The sequence below is a fragment of the Aulostomus chinensis genome, chromosome 12, assembly GCF_037954235.1.
Source record: "Aulostomus chinensis isolate RoL2024-O1b breed Wild chromosome 12, RoL_Achi_v1.0, whole genome shotgun sequence".
In the NCBI taxonomy this organism is placed as follows: domain Eukaryota; kingdom Metazoa; phylum Chordata; class Actinopteri; order Syngnathiformes; family Aulostomidae; genus Aulostomus; species Aulostomus chinensis.
Genome location: NC_141331.1, coordinates 9,912,052 through 9,931,155, shown reverse-complemented (window position 1 = coordinate 9,931,155; position 19,104 = coordinate 9,912,052). Strand labels below are relative to the sequence as shown.

Here is a 19,104-nt window from a genome sequence, read left to right as displayed (position 1 = left end):
TTGCCCCCTAGCGGCTGAAGCCCCTGCGCCGAGCAGCTGGATTATCACACACTAACCGCTCCGTTTTGTCTGCAACTAAAATATTCCGCGCGTTGATTGTGATATGAGAGATTGTATCCCTCCAACGTGCAGTTTTTGTTGAAGTGTTTTAAAGCTCGTGCGTGCGTGTAAAGTGCTCGGAGCAGCTGGCTGGCTTTGTGTGCGCGGACTCCTCCCGCTGTGATGAAGTTCTGATGCGCGCCGCGTTGTTCCGTACGCGCGTCACCAGTACACGGAGGAGCTTCCCGACGCGAGGGCAGGATGGCGAGGGGCGACGTGTGGATCTCGACCATGGGAGGCTTTAGTACTCACTGATAATCCTCTACTTTTATAGGATATGTCGCCACCTTTTGTATGAACCTTCAGCGATCTTAGCGCCGTCGTTTGCTTTCCAGCTGAGCCGCCGCCGCCGCCGCCGCTTTCTTTGGCTCCCTCGCCTCGGTCCTTCGCGGTGGTCATGGTATAGTTAAGACGAGGCTGCGTGTGCGGTTGTTTTCGCTTTCGGATCCAGGCGATGTTGGCATGGCCGCCTCGGGAGCGCATAAGTGTCCGAAGAGTGAGAAGTTGGACGAGGCGCAGGCTTTGGCTAGGAGCTGCGCGGGGAGACCAGACTTCCTGCCGTGTGATGGACTCTCCATCTGCGCGACGCACAGCCACGGGAAGTGCTTCAAGCTGCACTGGTGCTGCCACTTGGGCTGGTGTCACTGTAAGTTAGTTTTTATTTTTTTTAATCAACTATTGAATGTGTTGTCATGTTGCGACGAGAAAAGAAAGCGCACTCGCACCGAAACGTTTAATAAATCAGAAGCAGACGGTACCAGCAGTGACAGATCTTAAATCAGATTTGATGCTCGCATGAAACATTGCTGTTATTTCCTGTGTAGTAAAACTTTCATATAGATATTCGAGACCGTACTCGATTGTTTTATCAATGACAAAGTAGGGCTGGTCAGTATAACAACATTTTATTGATATTATGATATGAGACTTCTAGGTTTTGGATATTTCATCGTTAAATTGCTTACGTGTTTACTTTCCCTGTCTTTAAAGACTACATTAAAGGAAAAAGGGATGTATTTTTGTGAACTTACCAGACTGTCAGAGCTGTTCTAACACTTGCCTTAAACATGACTATTACTGATGATTATTTATGAGGAATATTCTTGTTTAGTGAAGGCACCCAAAGTCACCCCCTCAAAACCGACGCGGCATTGAAAGTATCTGGTTAAAAATATCATGATTGTCGCCCAGCCCTATGATGTCATCAGTCAGAATCAACCCTCCCATTGAATGTTGATTTACTGCTCCATTGTTTACTAGTGCTGTGAAAAAGTGCAATACAGCAATTTTATTGCAGTATTTCTTTCCCCAAAGTATTGATATTCCAGCCTCCAGCACTGATACCTAATGTATTGTGATCTAATTGTTACTGCAGAAGTATTTCAGCATGGAACTGTCAGTGAATGACACAAGAGCTTATATGCACTTTACTTTGCAATATGACGTAATGGCAACTACAATTAGTGTTCAGTAACTGACTTGGCAAATATAGTCTCAGAGACTGAAATGAATGAAGTCACTTTGACTGGCTTTATCCATTGTGCTATCAGGTTAATGTGCTGTGCGTGTTCACTAGACTACCCAGACAGTAGAGAGCGATTTGTATTTTCCGTTTTAGCGTGAAAATTCAGTAAATTATGCAGCATGTCTCAGTATATTGTGAGAAAAATGTATCGTGACCCACGTACCATGACACGTATAGTCGTGCAAGGTCCTCGCCAGTGTTTACCAGTGTTATTGTGATTTTTTTTTTTTAGGAGACGCTGTTAAATATTAATACCCGGCTCAGACTCTCTGTTTACTGTACTTCATGTTTAATTCATTTCATGAATATGTTGTCACCAAAACATAAAGGAGTCACTCATTATCCAGTTTCTTGAGAATATATGTTTCTGTCACTCTTAATGTTTAATGATTGTCATATTTTACATTCCGCTGTAACTATTTTTCCCCCCAAACTTTGGGTAAAAGCCTGAATAGCCTGTGTTTGCACCGGCTTTACATTTGCATATTATTAAAAATTCACTAGAAATAGCAAAATATTGAACCTAGAATCGAGAGTCAATAAAGTGCATGTTGACGTGACACACCGTCGCTGCCTTCCAGTAATCTCATGAAGAACACCAATAATGAACATATCCCAGTAGTAAGGGTTGTATTCCGACCTTGATTTATCTTCTTCCTCCGTGCCGTAGATCTCCATTGATGCCTGAAAAATGCACCGATGAACCTGTCAGTTACCCTGGGTAACATGTTCCTTTATCACCATCAACATGGATGCTCTAGTTTGAGTCAATCCCTCCTACACCACACTTCCTCTGTTGACAGAACAATAATTCTGTATCATTACACGGGTGAAAACAGTCCTCGACAAATTCTCAGCTGTTTAAATAGGTCTGCCTTAGTCCTCAAAGTAAACAAGGCTGTTGTCGGTAATCATGAAAGTTGCACACAATTAGAAAAATATCGAAAGAACAGCTGTATTCTTTGAATTGGAACTTAGGTTTCTCTCACATTTTTAGACGATGGTAACAAGAATGTGTGTTTTCAGACAAGCAGCCACTCGCAGACCAAGATTGCGGTAATTGATTTCAGTCAGTAGGCCCTTTAAACAGCCGACAAAGGTGTCGAAGCACATGTGGAATTCACAGCATCAACGATGGCTGCATTCAATTTAGGTGTATTGTGCTTGCTTCCACACTGATGCAGATTAATTTGACAACTAATGGAATTGAGCCATTGTTGAAGGAGCACAATGACGTTTTGAGAAATAGAGTTATTTGCCATCCCCACCAAAGCCAGACAAGAAGATAAATACCCTTCTCCCCTCTGTGCGTGTGTAAAGAAGCTGAGACCCACAGAGGCCGGCTAGCTGCTTGTTAGCTTAGCACAGTGAATGGTCGTGAATGGGTGGGTTTGCATATCTCTATCAAAAGTCATCAGATAGATCAGGTTTGTCCACATGGAGTCATCCTCTCTTCTAAAGTCAGCCATGCATAGTAGTGAAGAGGTCTTCTGTTCTTCAACAAAAGTTGAGGTTTGCTTGCTGCAGTGTCTAATTCCAAAATTACAATATCATGATTTCAAATGACTTCAAGGAGATGTATTGTATATGTATGTACCGTAATACTGTCAGTGACAACAAAGACTGTTTTGAAGAGAAAGTATTTGTTGACTTTGAGAGTTGTTGAGAGGTATGCTAACCTGCCCATCCACTGTAATTCATTATGCTAAGCTAAAAGCAGTCAGTTGGTTTCTGTGGGTCTCTGCTGTCTACTGCACGCACAGAGGAGAGAAGAGTGTCTACCGTCTTGCCTGAACCTGGGGAAGATTGCAAATAAGTGTACTTCCTCCCAAACATGATGTGTTTTTGTGTGCTTCTCTGGCTTTGACAAGTCAAAATATTGACTACCAAAGAGCCTCAGCTGCTCTCAAACTGCATCTTTTTCTTCATTTCCAGGAGTGTCAGTGGTATTTCCAGTACCCGTGACTGTCAGATACTTTCTCTCCATTTGAACCTTTTTTGTTCTGACACTTCAACACCACCACCACCACCGAATAACAATAGCTGTGCCTGAATGTGACAGGATGTCCGTCTCTTTGTGCTGCCCTCATTTATCCCATCCCTGGCTGGCCTTAAAATCCTCAGATCAGTGTAGAGCACAATCACCATCCACTCTGCGCCAGTCGGTCGCGGCTTATAGTGTGCAACGGCACAAGTCACATTGTAATCTTTGCCATGTAATCATTGGATTTAGATGCCCGCCTACGTCCAGAATGAGCCACGTCAATGGGAATATCTGATGTGGCAGGGAAATTAATTTCCACTGTTTATTATGAGCCACATCCAGGATTTATTTTTATCACCAAAGCCTGTTCAGTGTCATAATTTGTGAACATTTACTTGCCCCTCCTTTTTGCTTTGAAAAATGAATCAGTGTAACTGAAAATGTGCTGCTCAGCGGCCATGAAACACCTTGTATCCATCATTTAATTCAGGCTTGTTAGGTATAAGAAGAACGTGGCAGCCACATTATAACGGAGCTTCACATTCCCGCACGCTGTGACTCACTGGTCGCCTCTTGCAGGAGAATAAACCAGCTTCGACTTCTGAACGGGCACAAGCCGGACACCCAGTGAGGAAGTCATAGCAGCACACCTCTGTATGCAGCATCTTCACAGAAACGCATTATGGTGCAGGACTGGACGAGATGAAACTACCTACAGTTTTAATTAAAGCTGATATTTGTGTATTCACCTCAGGGAGCTTTGCTACACTCTATTTCAATGCATTTTTAAGAGCTTTAAAGGCAAATAAATACAAAAGGTCAGTTTGTATTAAAGCCTGGCTTCGCGCTTACAGTACATGATCAGACACGTTCTCTTTCCCGTGGAGCAGCAAACAACCTTACTAGAACTTTCTCTCTAGGTTTCTGTTTGCAAGAAAATGTTGCCTCTTTATTACTTTCCAATAGTTTCCACTTTTTGTAGCTGTGTAATATTTGACTAAGAAAATGGATTTGGATGTAAGTGAAAGCATTATTCTCAGCTGGTGACAACATGAGATTAAGTCTCTCATTAGTGATAATTAGCTGTGTTTAGTGTCACTGCCAATATGTCGTGTCTGATGAGAGCTCTTGCTCGCAGCAGCACTGAAACCACCTGGTTGGACATTTTGTTTATTCTCTCTCTCTCTCTTTATCCTCTGCTAACTGATTACAATTACCAGGCAGAGCGATGAATTACTCATTAAGAACAAAGCTGAACAAAGCCTAATGAGCCTTGTCAGTCTGCTTGTACTCTGTCATCTCTAATCGTTGTACTTTTGTGAGACTGTACCTTAGTTTTAGACGCTGATTTTCAAAAAGTGTGGATGCAGCCGGTGGGATGTCACCCACTGTTTTTTTTTTAACTCCTTTGCGCTGTGACAGTTTCAAATGTTACAGTACAGATACAACGAATGTTACAGTCGACTCTTTTCCCCTTATAGTTAAACGTACTATCGCCCAAAACAGCCTCTTCATAGAAATGCAATTAATGTATTAGCACAATTAGAGTATCGGTACAATTAGCATATTAAAAGTGTTGTAGATGATCATCCTTTTTTTTTTTTCCTTAACCTATCAAATCCATTCTTATATATTTATAAGCCATGTTTTTGCCTAAATGAAACTCTCACTTTCATTTCGAACTTGGTGAAATATTAAATTGCAATTTTTAAGCTTACATTCACTCGTTGATTAAGATTTCAGTCTCAGAATTACTGCTCTACTTATCCTTGTACTTCTACTACTGCCAAGTTGTAAAAGTAATCTATAGGCTGTGGGCTCGGCTTCAACAGCTCTCTCCTAAACTACCAGGCAGACAGTTAATCAAAGAGTTTGTTATTTGGACTTTGTAAATCATCACAACACAAAACAAGATAAAAATACAGTACCGGTATATTCTTACATCCCTACTCTGGATGTTGACGTCATTTTCTTGGCCATCTTGTTTTCTGGAGCTAAACGTGACCATATTTGGATGAGAGAGAAGCGCTATAGTGGAGTTTGCTCTGGCCTGATTGATCAGTTGCCTTGGTAGTGATTTGCAGCCTCGCCCTACAGCATTCTTTGCTTTATTGTCTTATTTACTCTAAATGTGAAGATCATTTCCAGAATGGACATCATTCTGTGTAGAAGAAGATCTGAATCTAACAAATTCAAATGAATATTGTGCTACCTTGGGTCATTTTTCTCATGGACTTCTATGTAAAATGCTGTACTCATCACCACTTTTCACTGTTTTAGCCACTGGTCCAATCACAGTGGAGGAAGGGTGGCTCTAGTGCCATGCACAGTTGTGTCACATGTTTGAGTGCTGAACAAAAACAACGGAGGAGCTCTTGAACCAGGCACTTGTACGAGCCAAAATGTCATGCAGCCGCGGTCTTATGAGCCCCACAGACCGGCCGTTCTGTCCTCACTCCCTGCGTGATTCAGGTGGATTTAATTCAAAGGAAAGTATAGATGAGGCGCTGTACTTTGTGCTGACTTTTGTTTTTTTTTTCCAAAGTCCTTTCAAAAGCTGGCAGCATTAAGAGATGAGTGCCTCAGCTGTGGTGGACACAGTCCCTTAAAAAAAAATCCCTAGTTTTTGAACTTTGGAGTCGCCCCTTCTGGCCGCTATAAAAAATGCAGGTTAAGGACATTCGAGGCTTCACTTTTTAATATTGAAGCTACGTCCACTTCTATTATAAGGTCTGCGCTTATAGACACAAGAAAGTATGAACTTTGCAGTCAAACTTTCTGAGCTGTCTCATCAGTTACATTGCAAAGCTGTTGAGCAACTGTTGCCGAAGGGAAATATGGAGGTTTATTGGATTGATTCGGTGACCAATTCAAAATTTACGACAGCGCTGAATCATAAAAGCTGAGGCTGTTATTAAAGGATCAATAAATTGGCCTGAGGGGACTGAGAGCAGCAGCGGTTCTAAAGTTTGACAAGTTTGGTCTTACATTTCCAAGGATTTTAAAGGCTCATATATTTACCAGTCAGCCTCTATTTGTGTGTTTACTTGTAGCATGATTCTCAACTCGTGGCAACTGGGGTATCTGTATTAAAATAAAGTTAAATTCCCTGCATCCCTAAATTACAATCCTAAATCTCTTTGCTGAACTCTTTAAGATACCCATCAGAGTTGGTTTACTCCGATTCCTCAAGCCTCCTATTTGATTCATTAGAGCTAAAATTAATCACGTAATTCATGGGAATGTTTTGCGAAATAATGTGCTGACATTGAGCTGTCATGGCCGACTGGGACACGTGAAAAGAGCAGAGCAAATGTTATTAGTTCCGCCTGTGTTTTTTCTCCCCAAGATCTTTTACTGATAGGTCACTAGAGCATTGATAGAGAAGTGTATCAGCAACGCCCCGGCTGGAGCACACAGCACAGCCTGTGAATATTGACATGGATGATAATCACAGTTGGGGACTGAATTTTTTTTTCACCCTCCGTTCAGCCCTAAAACAAAGACTGTGTGTGTTTGTCCTCTGTCTTCTATGGTGCAGCAAGGGATCTCATGGCAGCCAGTATGGACAGAAGGAATAGTTCCGGCAATGTAAATGTTGGCATGTGAGTGTCGTCTTAAAATAGACTTTCAACAATCTGAACTTCTCTCTCACTTTTGGGTTAGACTTAACAGTGGATGCCCAACAGCCTGTAAATGAGGAACAGCCTTTCCCTGCGGAGGGATTAAACAGGAAACCGGCAAGTACTTTCACGTGATGCTGGCTCAGACCTTCCCCTTTCTGAAATCTGAAACTTATGTTGTTGCCCCAGCTGCAGCTCCTTTGTTGGACTGTTTTAAACACAGAAAGCAGCAGATGTTTGAGCAAAGTGTATCCTCTGGCCAAAAGGCTGCAGCAGCTATTGTTGTAATCTGCTTAAATAACTGTTTTTGTTCACTGCGTTTTGCCAACATGATGCTTTGGGTAGTTTTGTTGCATTTCTGCTGCTCAGTCTACACTAAAGACAGCTGCCCTTGGCTCATAAATATAAAAATGAGATTGAAGGGGCTGTTAATGACTCCCTCTCTGCTGAGGCTCTGATGTAAGCCGATATTAAAACAACATAATCTGTACTAGACTATCGTGCTCTTTCCTCTTGACCACACTACTTATTGAGCTTGTCAACAATGAACTTCAGATTCTGAGTGTTTTCCTTCCAGTTGCAGTTTGTAGAGGGATGTTGAGGCTCTGTGAGAGATGGGTGGAAACGCTGCATTATTCAGACACTCCTGTCTTAAAATGGGTGCTCCTAACTCCTCCCCCAGTCCAAGCCACCGTCTGAAGAGAGCCTGAGTTAAAATGACAGAACTGCATGAAGCTAAAGCTTCTTTGAGCAACATGCTGATGTTAGCATGCTAACATGCTCAACACGCTCATGGTATTCTGTCAGTCTCAACCCAGATCTCAGGAAGCATAAATGAATGTTTGAAATGGAGTGGTGAAAGAGTTAAACTCTCTGACTGCTAGTTAGCATGTTTCTCTGCTGTGTTACAGAACTCATGTATAGGTGTCGACAGGGGAACAGAACATTTTTTGCTCTGAAGGGACTCTTGGCTCAAACACTGTCAACATGACCCAAGTGGGCTGCAGCATAATCAAAGAGGTGGACAACTGTTGGTGTGGAATGATTTGGAATATGAACTAGTTGCTTGTTCAGATTGCCAATTAGCTAGTAATTAAAAGTCAGTAAAAAAAAAGTCAACTTGTGAATTTTGAAGCATTTATGTGTCAAAAAACAGCAGCTGCTAACAAGTGGCTCCTTCATCACGCCAAGAACAGAAGGAGCGCAAAGCCAGCTGTGGCTGCTGAAGTCACACGTTGTTAGCGAAAAGTTAGCTTTGTACCTCTAACGCTTGGGTTTATGCTTCAAAAATCATAAAAGTGGTGTTCATTTGTAAAGGTGATCTTGCTGAACAAAAGGTGCCTCAAATATTTTCTTGCCACAGAGCTTATTTTTCATAAAGATCCAAAATTCAGTGTAAAAATCTCATTAGCTTTTGGTCAAGGAAAACCAATTTGATGCTAATTTCTGGGTTGGCCTACAAAGGTGTCAACCCTGCGGCACTCTATAACCACTCTCAGAAACATTATGAAATTGGCCACCTTTATGAGCTATGGAGTAAAGGAATTTAAACATCTCTTGTCAAGACATTCCACCAAAACTCAAGAATATTTGAATTCATCCTCTGAGGGCCATGAATCAAACAAAATGTCAGTCAGCAGGTCTGATGGAGTAGCTGTTCAGACATTCCAGCCTAGACCCACTGACTCAGACGCACTGGACAATCACTCACACAATATGATCTATCTGCTTTTTTTTTAAATTTTTTTAAAAAAACTACTTGTAAGTTTACTGACTCATAATGTGTCCCAGAGACTACATTATATCCTTGATATCTCGTGTTTGGTATTTTGGGTGATCACTTGTATGACAGTTAAAAAAAGAGTCACCTCAGCTTACCTCGATCTTGCATGCATGATTAGATTATTGTAATCAAGATGTGTAATTTTCTTTTTTTTGATGTGCCCAACAGCCTCATTTGCATCTCCTACATCCCCCAGAATGCCTTTCATCAGTCTCTTGTGAATTGGTTGCTTTCAGGCCGGAGCATTTAATGATAACGTGATGAAAGGCTTTCCAGTCAAGAGAAAGGGTCACACTCAAAGTGCAGCGTGTCCTGTGGCTGCATATTATTCTGGTCAGTTGAGGCTGCTGTCAGCAGAAAATATTGTGTTTCTTCTGCAGATAAATTTTCTCAGTATGAATGTAGGTGTTAAAGGGCTCCTCTGCAGTCAAAGTATAATGTATGATTCTCGTGCACCAAATCAACAAATAAACACCAATCATTCTTTTAATTCATTGACTTTCATTGTAGCAAGGTTTTTGATGTCTTTTGACATCCCGTTTTCTGTGTTTGGTTCGTTATATTTGTGTCATACGTAATCAGTAACTGTCACTGTGTTTTAGGGTTGATTTGTCCTACTATTGAAGGATAAGGCCGGTGATGTAATGTATTTCATATTTACAACAATGCTTATCTTGCTAGTCTGATATTATCATGACCACCTGTTTCTGATTCAGCCCGACCTACTGTACACCATACTGCCATGAATACTCCAGTTATTTTTTAAAATGTGGCTTTATATAGTCCCCATCCAAACATATCCATATTTTGATGATTGTTTTTGCTCTTTTTATTGAATTAATTGACAGAAAGAATGATCTACTACGCCATCTTAAAAGTTTCATCCTCGAAAGTACAGCAGCCCTGGTTGATTTTGGCAGTACCGAGAACTTGTTGACTTTTGCAAGATTTTTTTGTTTTTTTTTTAACTTTGTTGTTTCCATTAACTTTTTCAAATGTGGTGCTTCAGGAGAAGCATACGTGGATGGAAACCCGAAAATGGATACAGCATGTGAAGGAGGAGGTGTAGATCTAGGTGTTTTAAAATGGAATGCAGAGAGAACAAGGACAGGATGCAGACTGGAGCAGCTTAAATATGACATTTTGAAGGACATTTACCAATAAATGCATGGAAGGAGATAACCCAGGGGTCACCTGAAGTGGTCTGGCTTGGAACAGCTCATCATCAACTGATATAGCAGCAGCATAGCTTAACGTCATGGCCTGAAAATCTTCAGCATTACTACTTCATCATAAGAGAGCGGTAGGGACTTTGTTTCTGTCCTTGTGTGAACATCTGGTAAATTTTAGACACAAACCCAGGAGTCGGGGCGGAGGGAGCAGAGGCCATCCCAAAAAGTGACATTTTCATGCGAGGGCTTCAGCATTGAGCCAGACAGGAGACTAGAGAACAACTGAATGTCAATACATCTGCACCGACACAGGTGTGCAGCGGCTGTCTCCTTCACTTGGTTTGACTCAGAGAAAAGTCTGAATTGTATCAGGACACGGAAATCACACTTCTACATTTGCTTGTCGAGTTAAATATCCATTATGTCTGTTCTTGAGTCCGTTACTGTTAGAATTCTGGCTCCTGCTTGATACATTTGCAAAATATACATTTCGATTTTTTATACATTTTATAAGCGTATGCAAGAGGCAGTGAGCAACACTCGTAAATCTATGGCCACATAGTAAATTATGTTCTGTAAAACATCTCATTGTGTCTGTTTGCAGCTGATTCATGCAGCCCTGTGTTCTCTCTCTCTCTCTCTCTCTCTCTCTCTCTCTCTCTCTCTCTCTCTCTCTCTCTCTCTCTCACACACACACACATTCACACACACTCACTCTCACACACCACGCACACGCACACTCACTCTCACACCCACGCACCTATTGCCAACTGACCCGTAAGTTGAGCGTGCAGGAAGGTATCAACACTCAGAAACCCCTCCACATGACAGCCAGGTTGCAGAATCCTTGGAATATTCAAAGTTGGAAACTTTCCATGGAAATTCATGGGAGGAAACTTGTCATATACAGAAATGCATATAAACATTTTGTATTCTTAGAAACAGAAATGCATGTAAACTTTTCTAATGTGTATTTTAAAAGTGAAAAGAAAACTGGCTTGCAAAGGGAGTATGACCTACATAAAGACATTTTGATTTTGTTAGTTAACCTAAATATCATTGATCAAAAAGAAATATCAAGTATTTTTATCAAAACTTACCAGAGTGGATGTAGTTGTTGGGTTCAAGTTAGTGACAGTAATTTGGCCTCAAAAGCTCAGCAGTAAAATGCTTATCAGTGCATGTGATGGAAGAATGCACAGAGCACAGTTAAATACAGTTCGTATAAATTACCCTAAAATATCCAGTTTATTCCAATTAATTCTCATATTTTCTAGTTGATTCTCATATATTACTATTAATTACTGTGGAAAGTTTCCAGCTTTTTTCTCACAAAAAAGGGGGGCAATATACCCAATATTCCAGAGCTTAACATATCATTGAAAATATCAGAAAATTTCCCAGAAACTTCCCAACCCCTCTTCAACCCTTATCAGCCCTACATCAGAATTTCTAATAATCCTGCTCTGAACATTCTAGAGTGTATAGTCGCTATATTAGACTACAGAAAGATGTGTCTTGTTTTTCCGGTGATGTTGCTCCCCTCTACACCTTTTTTGTCAAACTAAGTGAGATTAATTTCAAAGTTAACACTCCACCGTCTGGAACTGACAGAAACTGTGGCATTTCTAGTTCAAGTGTAAATGAGTTTGTGGGTAGTTTGCATACATGCTGTAAGTCTGCAGCCAGACAGCCGACGTTGTTGGTGTGCAGCACGTGTTTGCATGTAGCTCTGCCATGCGTCTGTCTGTCTGTCTACCCGTGTTGCTCTATAGAATCTCCAGATTGATGAGCGCAATTAGATGTGATATGTCAGATGAATGTCAGCGCATTGGCCTCTCTAGCTTTAGCTCTCAATTGTCGCGCTACTTTATGTGTCTCAGTTGTGTTGTTGAATTTTGTTTTATCAGTTCTCCCAAATAATACAGAAATCAAGCTTTGCCCTGTTAATCTCTTCTTCACATAGTTGGATAATATAGTTTTGAAAGGATCCTGCTAATTTACTCTCCCCGCGGGTGACTGAAATACCTTGTGTGTTCAGCATTAAAAACTCCATGTAGTGTCCATGGAGGAATGCAAAACGGGGCCCTTTCCTACTTTGAGACAGTTTGATGTAGACTTTTAGTGTAACCTGGGAGAAGATTGTGATCGAGTGGGTTCCCTGTGACAGGAAAACCAAAGCAAGGACACAGAGCGAGAGGAAGTGATGCATAGGCTTGTCAGCGTCTCTCGTCTTTCTCTCTTCAGGGAGCCAGTTAAACACACATCTGAGCTGCTCTATCCAGGCAGCACAGCTCCGAGTGGGAGGCAGCCGCCTGGAGACGGTGACTAGCATTTGTACGCAGCCACTTTGCACATTCACCTGCAGTTGCCAATAAAGTGGCGATAATTCACCTGAAACACAAATTTATACGTCAGTATGTCACTACACACAACACATTTATGGCTTATCTCACTGAGGATTTATGCGTTATTCTATTATCACTATTCATTTTCAAGTATGTATGACTTCGTCCCACATGACATTTCATCACTTTTGAATTAAGTCTTGCATCAGCTTCAAAGAGTCAAAAGTGATTGCACACTGCTCCTTTTAGATTCTGGCTGTACCTCCACCTCTGATGGTGGTGGCCAGGCAGGTATTTTTTGCCTTTTGCAGCATCAAAATCTTTCTGATGTGAAAATTACTGTAGTTCCCATGACAGGACAGAATAATTAATGACCGCGTGTGTTTCCTGCCCACTTTTGGGCATCTTGTTGCTGAGACCAGGCTGTCTTGGGCTGTGGCGGGCCGTGGTAGGCTGTGGTACGCTCCTGCCATCATTTAATTTAGTAAGTTACTATGACCCACAGGCTTATGATTAGTATTATTATGCGTCATCAAATTTTGGAAAATCGAGGGATTTTAATAATTGAATGCAAAAAAAGAAAAGGCTCTCTCCATCCACCGGCAAAAGTGATGTGCTGCCATCACCGCTGCAACAGCGAGGCAAAGCTCTGCACTTATCCGCTGGTTGAACTCTGTGTCCAGGCAGTAGCTCTGACCGCAGGTCCAGAGTGCCATAGATTTAAGATTTTGGTTTTTTTTTGTCCGCAGCAGGCTAGCAGAAATGTAGCTGTTTTTCACAACACGATGTGCCTTTTGAAGGTTTCCATTTCATTTAGTAGTTTGGTGAATAAGACAAATTGTCTCCAGTTGAAGTAGTTATGTGTAACTTGGGGATGATTGAGTGATTGTAGATTTTAATGACAAATATTACTGGGACACCTACCAGAAAGTTTGCAATCAGCATTTAATTAAAATGAATGAACATTTTAGATGTACTGAGCCCTCCTGTAACACACTGGCCACTAATCACTGATCTTGTTTTTCTCTTTCCCTCCGTTAGGCAAATATGTCTACCAACCCATGACCAATGTGTGCCAGCTGCCCAGCACGGCTGTGCCGCCCGCCGAGACAGAGTACAGTAACACCATTGACCTGTCTGTGGCTCTGGCTGAGCGCTTTCTCAAGCTGGCGCCCTGCTTCCAGTCCCCGCCTCACCTGGAGTCACCCAAGTACTGCGTCATCGCAGACCTCTTTGTGGACGACTACATTGTCAAACGCATCAACGGAAAGATGTGCTACGTGCAGCGCCCCCTACCTCCAATACCTGAACCTCCACCTCCTCCCACCCCTCCTCCACCTGCTCCTGTCACAGCTCAGATGCCCCAAAATCTCACTCAGCCACAACCTGCTGTCAAGCCTGCCCCGCAAGCCCAACACACACCTGCACCACCTTCGGTCCAACAGAACACAGTGGAACACAAACACCCCTCCCCCATCGACAAGGTAAAAGGCCCCAAAATGGACCACTGCTCTTCTCCATCCAGCTCTGAGGACTCTGGCATCAACGCCCTGGGTCTGCACTACCTGGAGTCCTGCGAGGAGGAGAGCGAGGAAGAGGAGGACGACGAGCTGAGCACAGATGGAAACTCCAGCCCAGGCAGCCTGTGGGATCAGGATGACAGTTCTCTGCTCTCTCCCTCCAAGTCTATGATAGAGATCATTGAAAAAATTGAAACAACTGTGTGACGGACACGTACGCCGACTACACAGAGGCGCGATCTGCAGAGCAACATCATATTATCAAGAAGAATAACTGAGGATTTGCTCTAGACGGACCAGTAGGAAGCGACCCCCTCCCCATCGGAAGCTTCAGCGGGGCTTTGTTGGGTTATATTGAGTTGAATTTGTTCTCCTGCAGGTGGCTGAAGATTGCACATCTGCACTCACACACAGTGTCTATTCACATTTCCTGCATGGAGTGAATTTCTAGAACTTTTTACAATACAAGACAGGATGAGGCACAATAACCTGAAGCACCTGGACAAATAATTACTGGAAGTTACATGATGAAAATGTAAAAAGGAATCGATAAAGCATTTCCATCAGAGGAAAGAGACTGCTCGCTAGGTATAGAACACTGCAGTGAAGTCATTTATGAACACAGGTGGTATAAATAGTTTCCTTGATGAAAATGAGCAGTTCCCAATGTTCTCAGTCATCAACTCAGCACTCTTTATTCTAATACATTTCTTGTCAGTGACTCCACCCACACATTTGACTAATTCTTCATTTGACTAAATCTCTCAGCATAGTTAACGACAAGGCCAGCTACCTCTCATGGGCCTAAAGCACATCAGCCTTTTAACCTGTAATTACTCAGCTCTGAGCTGCTGAGACACGCCTGCATTTATCACATTAAAAAGATTTCCTGGCCCACAGTTTGTCTGCACTTTACTGACCCGGACACAAGCGGTAGGTAGGTAGGTCAGTGTTTGACAATCAAGGATTACACAGAAGCACATTCCTACGCTGTACCTGCCCGTGAGGACTGAGGACGCTTTCTTGATCTGAACTGAAATACAGTGCCGTTCAAGGTTAAATGGAGCGTGAAGCCAAACATGACTTGCATTGACCTCTATTAGCAGCCAAGAAATTAAACAGCATTGACGTGTCTCTGGCAGAGCTGCGGTGGCCCGAAGGAGCCCCTTAGACACACCAGGGACTAGCAAGACACCCAGTGAAGGGAAATATATCTTAATATACATACTTATACTAAAACTACATTGTAATTGGCTTTTGAGAGTGAAATGTCTTGTGATGCCAGCTTTTGGGGGGGGGCAGGGAAAGGAGGCGTGGCTAGACTTGTATGTCACAGTTATCTAGTTTTATGGAGCAGTAAAACTGTCACTTATTGCACCTTTAGAGAGATGAACCGAGATTCTGAATACGTGTTGTGATGTTGTGATGGACATAATGTTAAAAGAAATGCACCCCATATGAAATGAACAGGATATCCTCTTATTAGTAAGAAAATAAAAATCGAGTTGAGATCTTTTTTTTGGTCGTTTGATTTCTTTATTTTTTATTCCAGTGTTTAAAGTGGCAATAGACAACCTTTCCCTTTTAGAGTTTCTGAGTAGTTTAGTATTTTATTTATTTCATATTTATTGGAATAATTGCATAGTCAATTTGTTGCTATGTGTAAAATAATGCATCGGTGGGTTTTGGGGTAGAAGAAGGAAAAGCACCAGTTACTTTGTTTATTTACTCTCTAATGGAGAAATTAAACGTGGCTATTTTTATCAGAATAAAAAGAATCGTGTAGTTGATGCTTTGTGTATGAAAATAAGCTGACAGAAATACTTTATCACCGCAGTAACCATTCGAATCCCAAATTGAACTAGAAACCCAGATGTCAGTGCCACAAGTTAGTGATCTAACAGAAACATTGCTGACTATTTAAACCCTCTCCACTCCTCCAGCTCTCTCAGTTGAGTGTTTATTCACGTCACTTTATCTGGACTTCTATGGCTCTATGTCTCAAATAACTTCATGCTTCTATTTCTTGTGTTGTTCCGCAATCCCTGATTGCCGTCTAGCCCTCTTCCTGTTATGATTCTTGCGATGGCTCACTTGGCAGTGCTGTAATGAAGGCTCAAGAAAACAACCTGAGCTCTGATAGAGTTACCAATGTATAGTTGTTACATCAGGCCTCAACATTTACCGAAGTGATGTAAGTTCATCAGATCTGGATCCATTTCCAAATCTTTTGTACCTAAACCTAAGTTCTTCCAGCCAGAGTTGTCCCGCTAACAGACAAACCCATGCTGGAAGTCATGCTTCGATTGAGGTACAATCTGTTAACCATCTCAACAGGATCATATTTCATCAATAAGTCAATCGAGTCTGCAGAGCACATGAGCAGAACGTTGGGACTTCTACCCTTGATGTAAGGACACAAGGAAGTACTAACATCTGTAGCAGTAGCTAAGGGTGAAATTCTCTTTAGCAGCCTTTTTACATTCCAACTCTCATTTTGAGGTCAGAAGCTTTGATTAGTGACTCAAAGAATGAGATTCTTCTGCAAGTCGACTGCTCGGGATCGTGTCGTCGCAGTTCCCTCACAGGTGAGGAGAGTGAGTCTACGGTGACGAGCTCCTGAGAGATCCTTGAGGAGCCGCAAATATTAAAACCCACACTGTCACATCTAGACGAAACACAAGACACTAACTTGCTGAGAATGAATTTATGCCTTTATAAACTGAGTTTTTCAAAGTTGTCTATTGCCACTTTCAATAGTTATTTTAAGGACAAAAATTCTCTAAAATACTACAATATTTATTTAAAAGGTGCTCCAACTAGATGTTAAAAAGGTAATTTTGCATGTGTGCATTAATTTGCAGAAATCCCTCATGTCAAAAATAATGATTTAATAAATTTGTAGTTTATATTGTTCAAAGAGCAGACAAATCCTGTATCTATTATTCAGTTAAAGTGTTTTCTAAATGGGGCGTCTCTCGACGTTACACTGAGCACAGTCCCTCTTACTAGAGTTTAACATGTTTTATGTTCTTAAGGTATATTATTTTCATATGAATAAATCCTAATGAAAGTCTATTCTTCTTCAGTCGTTTCTTTCAATTTTATAACTACAATAAGTAATTTTACATCTTCTAGGAAATGCTCCCTTACCTGACACACAGATGACTAATGCTCTCCAGAGATTGTGGGGATAGAAAATGAAAAATCGAGTGACTACTTTATCTGTTTGTCTCCTCTGAAATGTACTGTTCTTACACTGGCATCGAAATATTATTGGAGAGGAGAAATGAAACTGAGGTGAAGAAAAGCAAAGACTGGATATCATTAAAACATGAACTGTGTCTCAATTTGTAGCAGTGCATCCAATTATGACATACGCGACACAATACAGTTTTGTGCGAGGCCCCTCCAGCCCCTCCGCTTCCATCTATTGATTCGCCTTGTATTGAGACAGCGTCCTGCCACGCCTCTGGGCCCCCGTCCCAGACATTTATCTCCACGGGACATCTAGCAGCTTATATTATGAGAGAACATGCAAGTGCCTCTCTCACCTTGACTCTGAGCCTATGTATTGATTTCACCCTGCTTCTCTTTACCTCTGCATTGTGTCTATCGATTCTTTGTTTTCTGCTTGTGTAGAGAAAAAAAAACACATCCAGAATGAAATGCTAATCAGTTTATTTAAATGTACATTTTATATTTTGCACTGTGATGAAAAGGACGGCTGAGAGGGGTGGGGGGTGGGGGTGCATGGAGGGAGCACAGCAGCCGGAGAGAGGAGGAGAGGAGGCAATTAGAAGCATGATGATGCAAGCACATGAAAAGTCTGACAACGTATTCCGTGTGTGTGCGTGGTAGCGTAGTTATGAAATAAATTCAATTTTCAGAAGCTATTGACTGATCTGATGAAGCGATAGGTTACTGTTACTGTTAATCCCTCGCAGCAAAGTCATTCAACTGGCAGAGACCTTGAGCAGATCACAAACACGCAGGATGATACACACCAAATCAGAAATGCCCTTGTCCAAGGACTGCTTCACAAGCTGGTTTGGCCCAGCGTGGGTCACAAGCTGTAGCGACGTCTGATTTTTTTCCTTTTTGTACAAGAGCATTATCAGATTTCCTTTTTTATTAAATTCTAGAATCCAGTTAATAGATGAAAAAGACCCAAGGGACAATATAAGTGACATAATTTGGCCTGGGAGTGAATTATGAATTTGATGGCAATTATGGCAGGTAAATGGATAACTGCAACACTGGCAAAATACAGCTAGCGGGGCTCTGGAAGGTAGAACGCATTCCTCTGCCAAGGCCCCACAGTACTGTTATTTTATCAAACCCTACATGAAACAATCTATAACAGACTGGCCATAATCCAAGCGTGATGGATCTGGAGCTGAAATACCAGAGAACAAAGCCAGCAACTAATGGATGTGGATGGAAAGGTTAACAAGAATATATATAAATATATATAAATATTAAAAAAAAAAAAATATATATATATACATATACACACACACATATGTATATATATATATATATATATATATATATATATATATATATACTATATATATATATACATACTATATATATATACATACTATATATATATATATATATATATATATATATATATTTATATATTCAACCCTTTTGTAACTTCTCGGCAGATTTTGGTGTAGTAGGTGGAAGCAGCTTCATTATGTTAAAATGTCTGTCTTTGAGGTTAGAATCAGGTTTACATCGAACAAGACTGGAACACTTCAGTAATATTTGGACCAGCAACAGAAATGGTTCTGAGGGAAATTCACTGACACAGAATGATGTGAGAACTGGCGTTTTACAAGCCTGGCAGCAGCGTCCTGGATGAACTGCAGCTGTGTGATGGCTGTTTAAGACATGTTGCTGTAGTCCAGGCCTCCTTGAGATAAAAGCCTCTCCATATTTCTCCAGACCATGTTTTCATATCAACTCTCTGATCTTTGCGTTATTTATAGAGTAGTAGAATTTTGTAGATGATTTCATCTAATTACTTAAATTGAAT

The 19,104-nt window shown here is 41.4% G+C and overlaps 1 protein-coding gene across 1 annotated transcript; it reads left to right on the top strand.

Moving 5' to 3' along the window:
• The first annotated feature begins 42 nt into the window (after positions 1–42).
• Positions 43–17,532, top strand: LOC147251961 (UPF0524 protein C3orf70 homolog B-like). The gene is made up of 2 exons (XM_086220008.1): positions 43–745; positions 13,576–17,532. Exons 1-2 carry the CDS (start codon positions 562–564, stop codon positions 14,259–14,261), a joined length of 870 nt encoding a protein of 289 aa, XP_086076134.1. The 5' UTR covers positions 43–561; the 3' UTR covers positions 14,262–17,532.
• The last annotated feature ends 1,572 nt before the right edge of the window (positions 17,533–19,104 follow it).

Bases quoted from the DNA above. Each gene is read 5' to 3' on its own strand.
- LOC147251961 (XM_086220008.1), top strand. From the start codon at position 562: ATGGCCGCCTCGGGAGCGCATAAGTGTCCGAAGAGTGAGAAGTTGGAC. The intron at 746-13,575 runs GTAAGTTAGTTT...TCCCTCCGTTAG, and splicing joins CCACTTGGGCTGGTGTCACT to GCAAATATGTCTACCAACCC.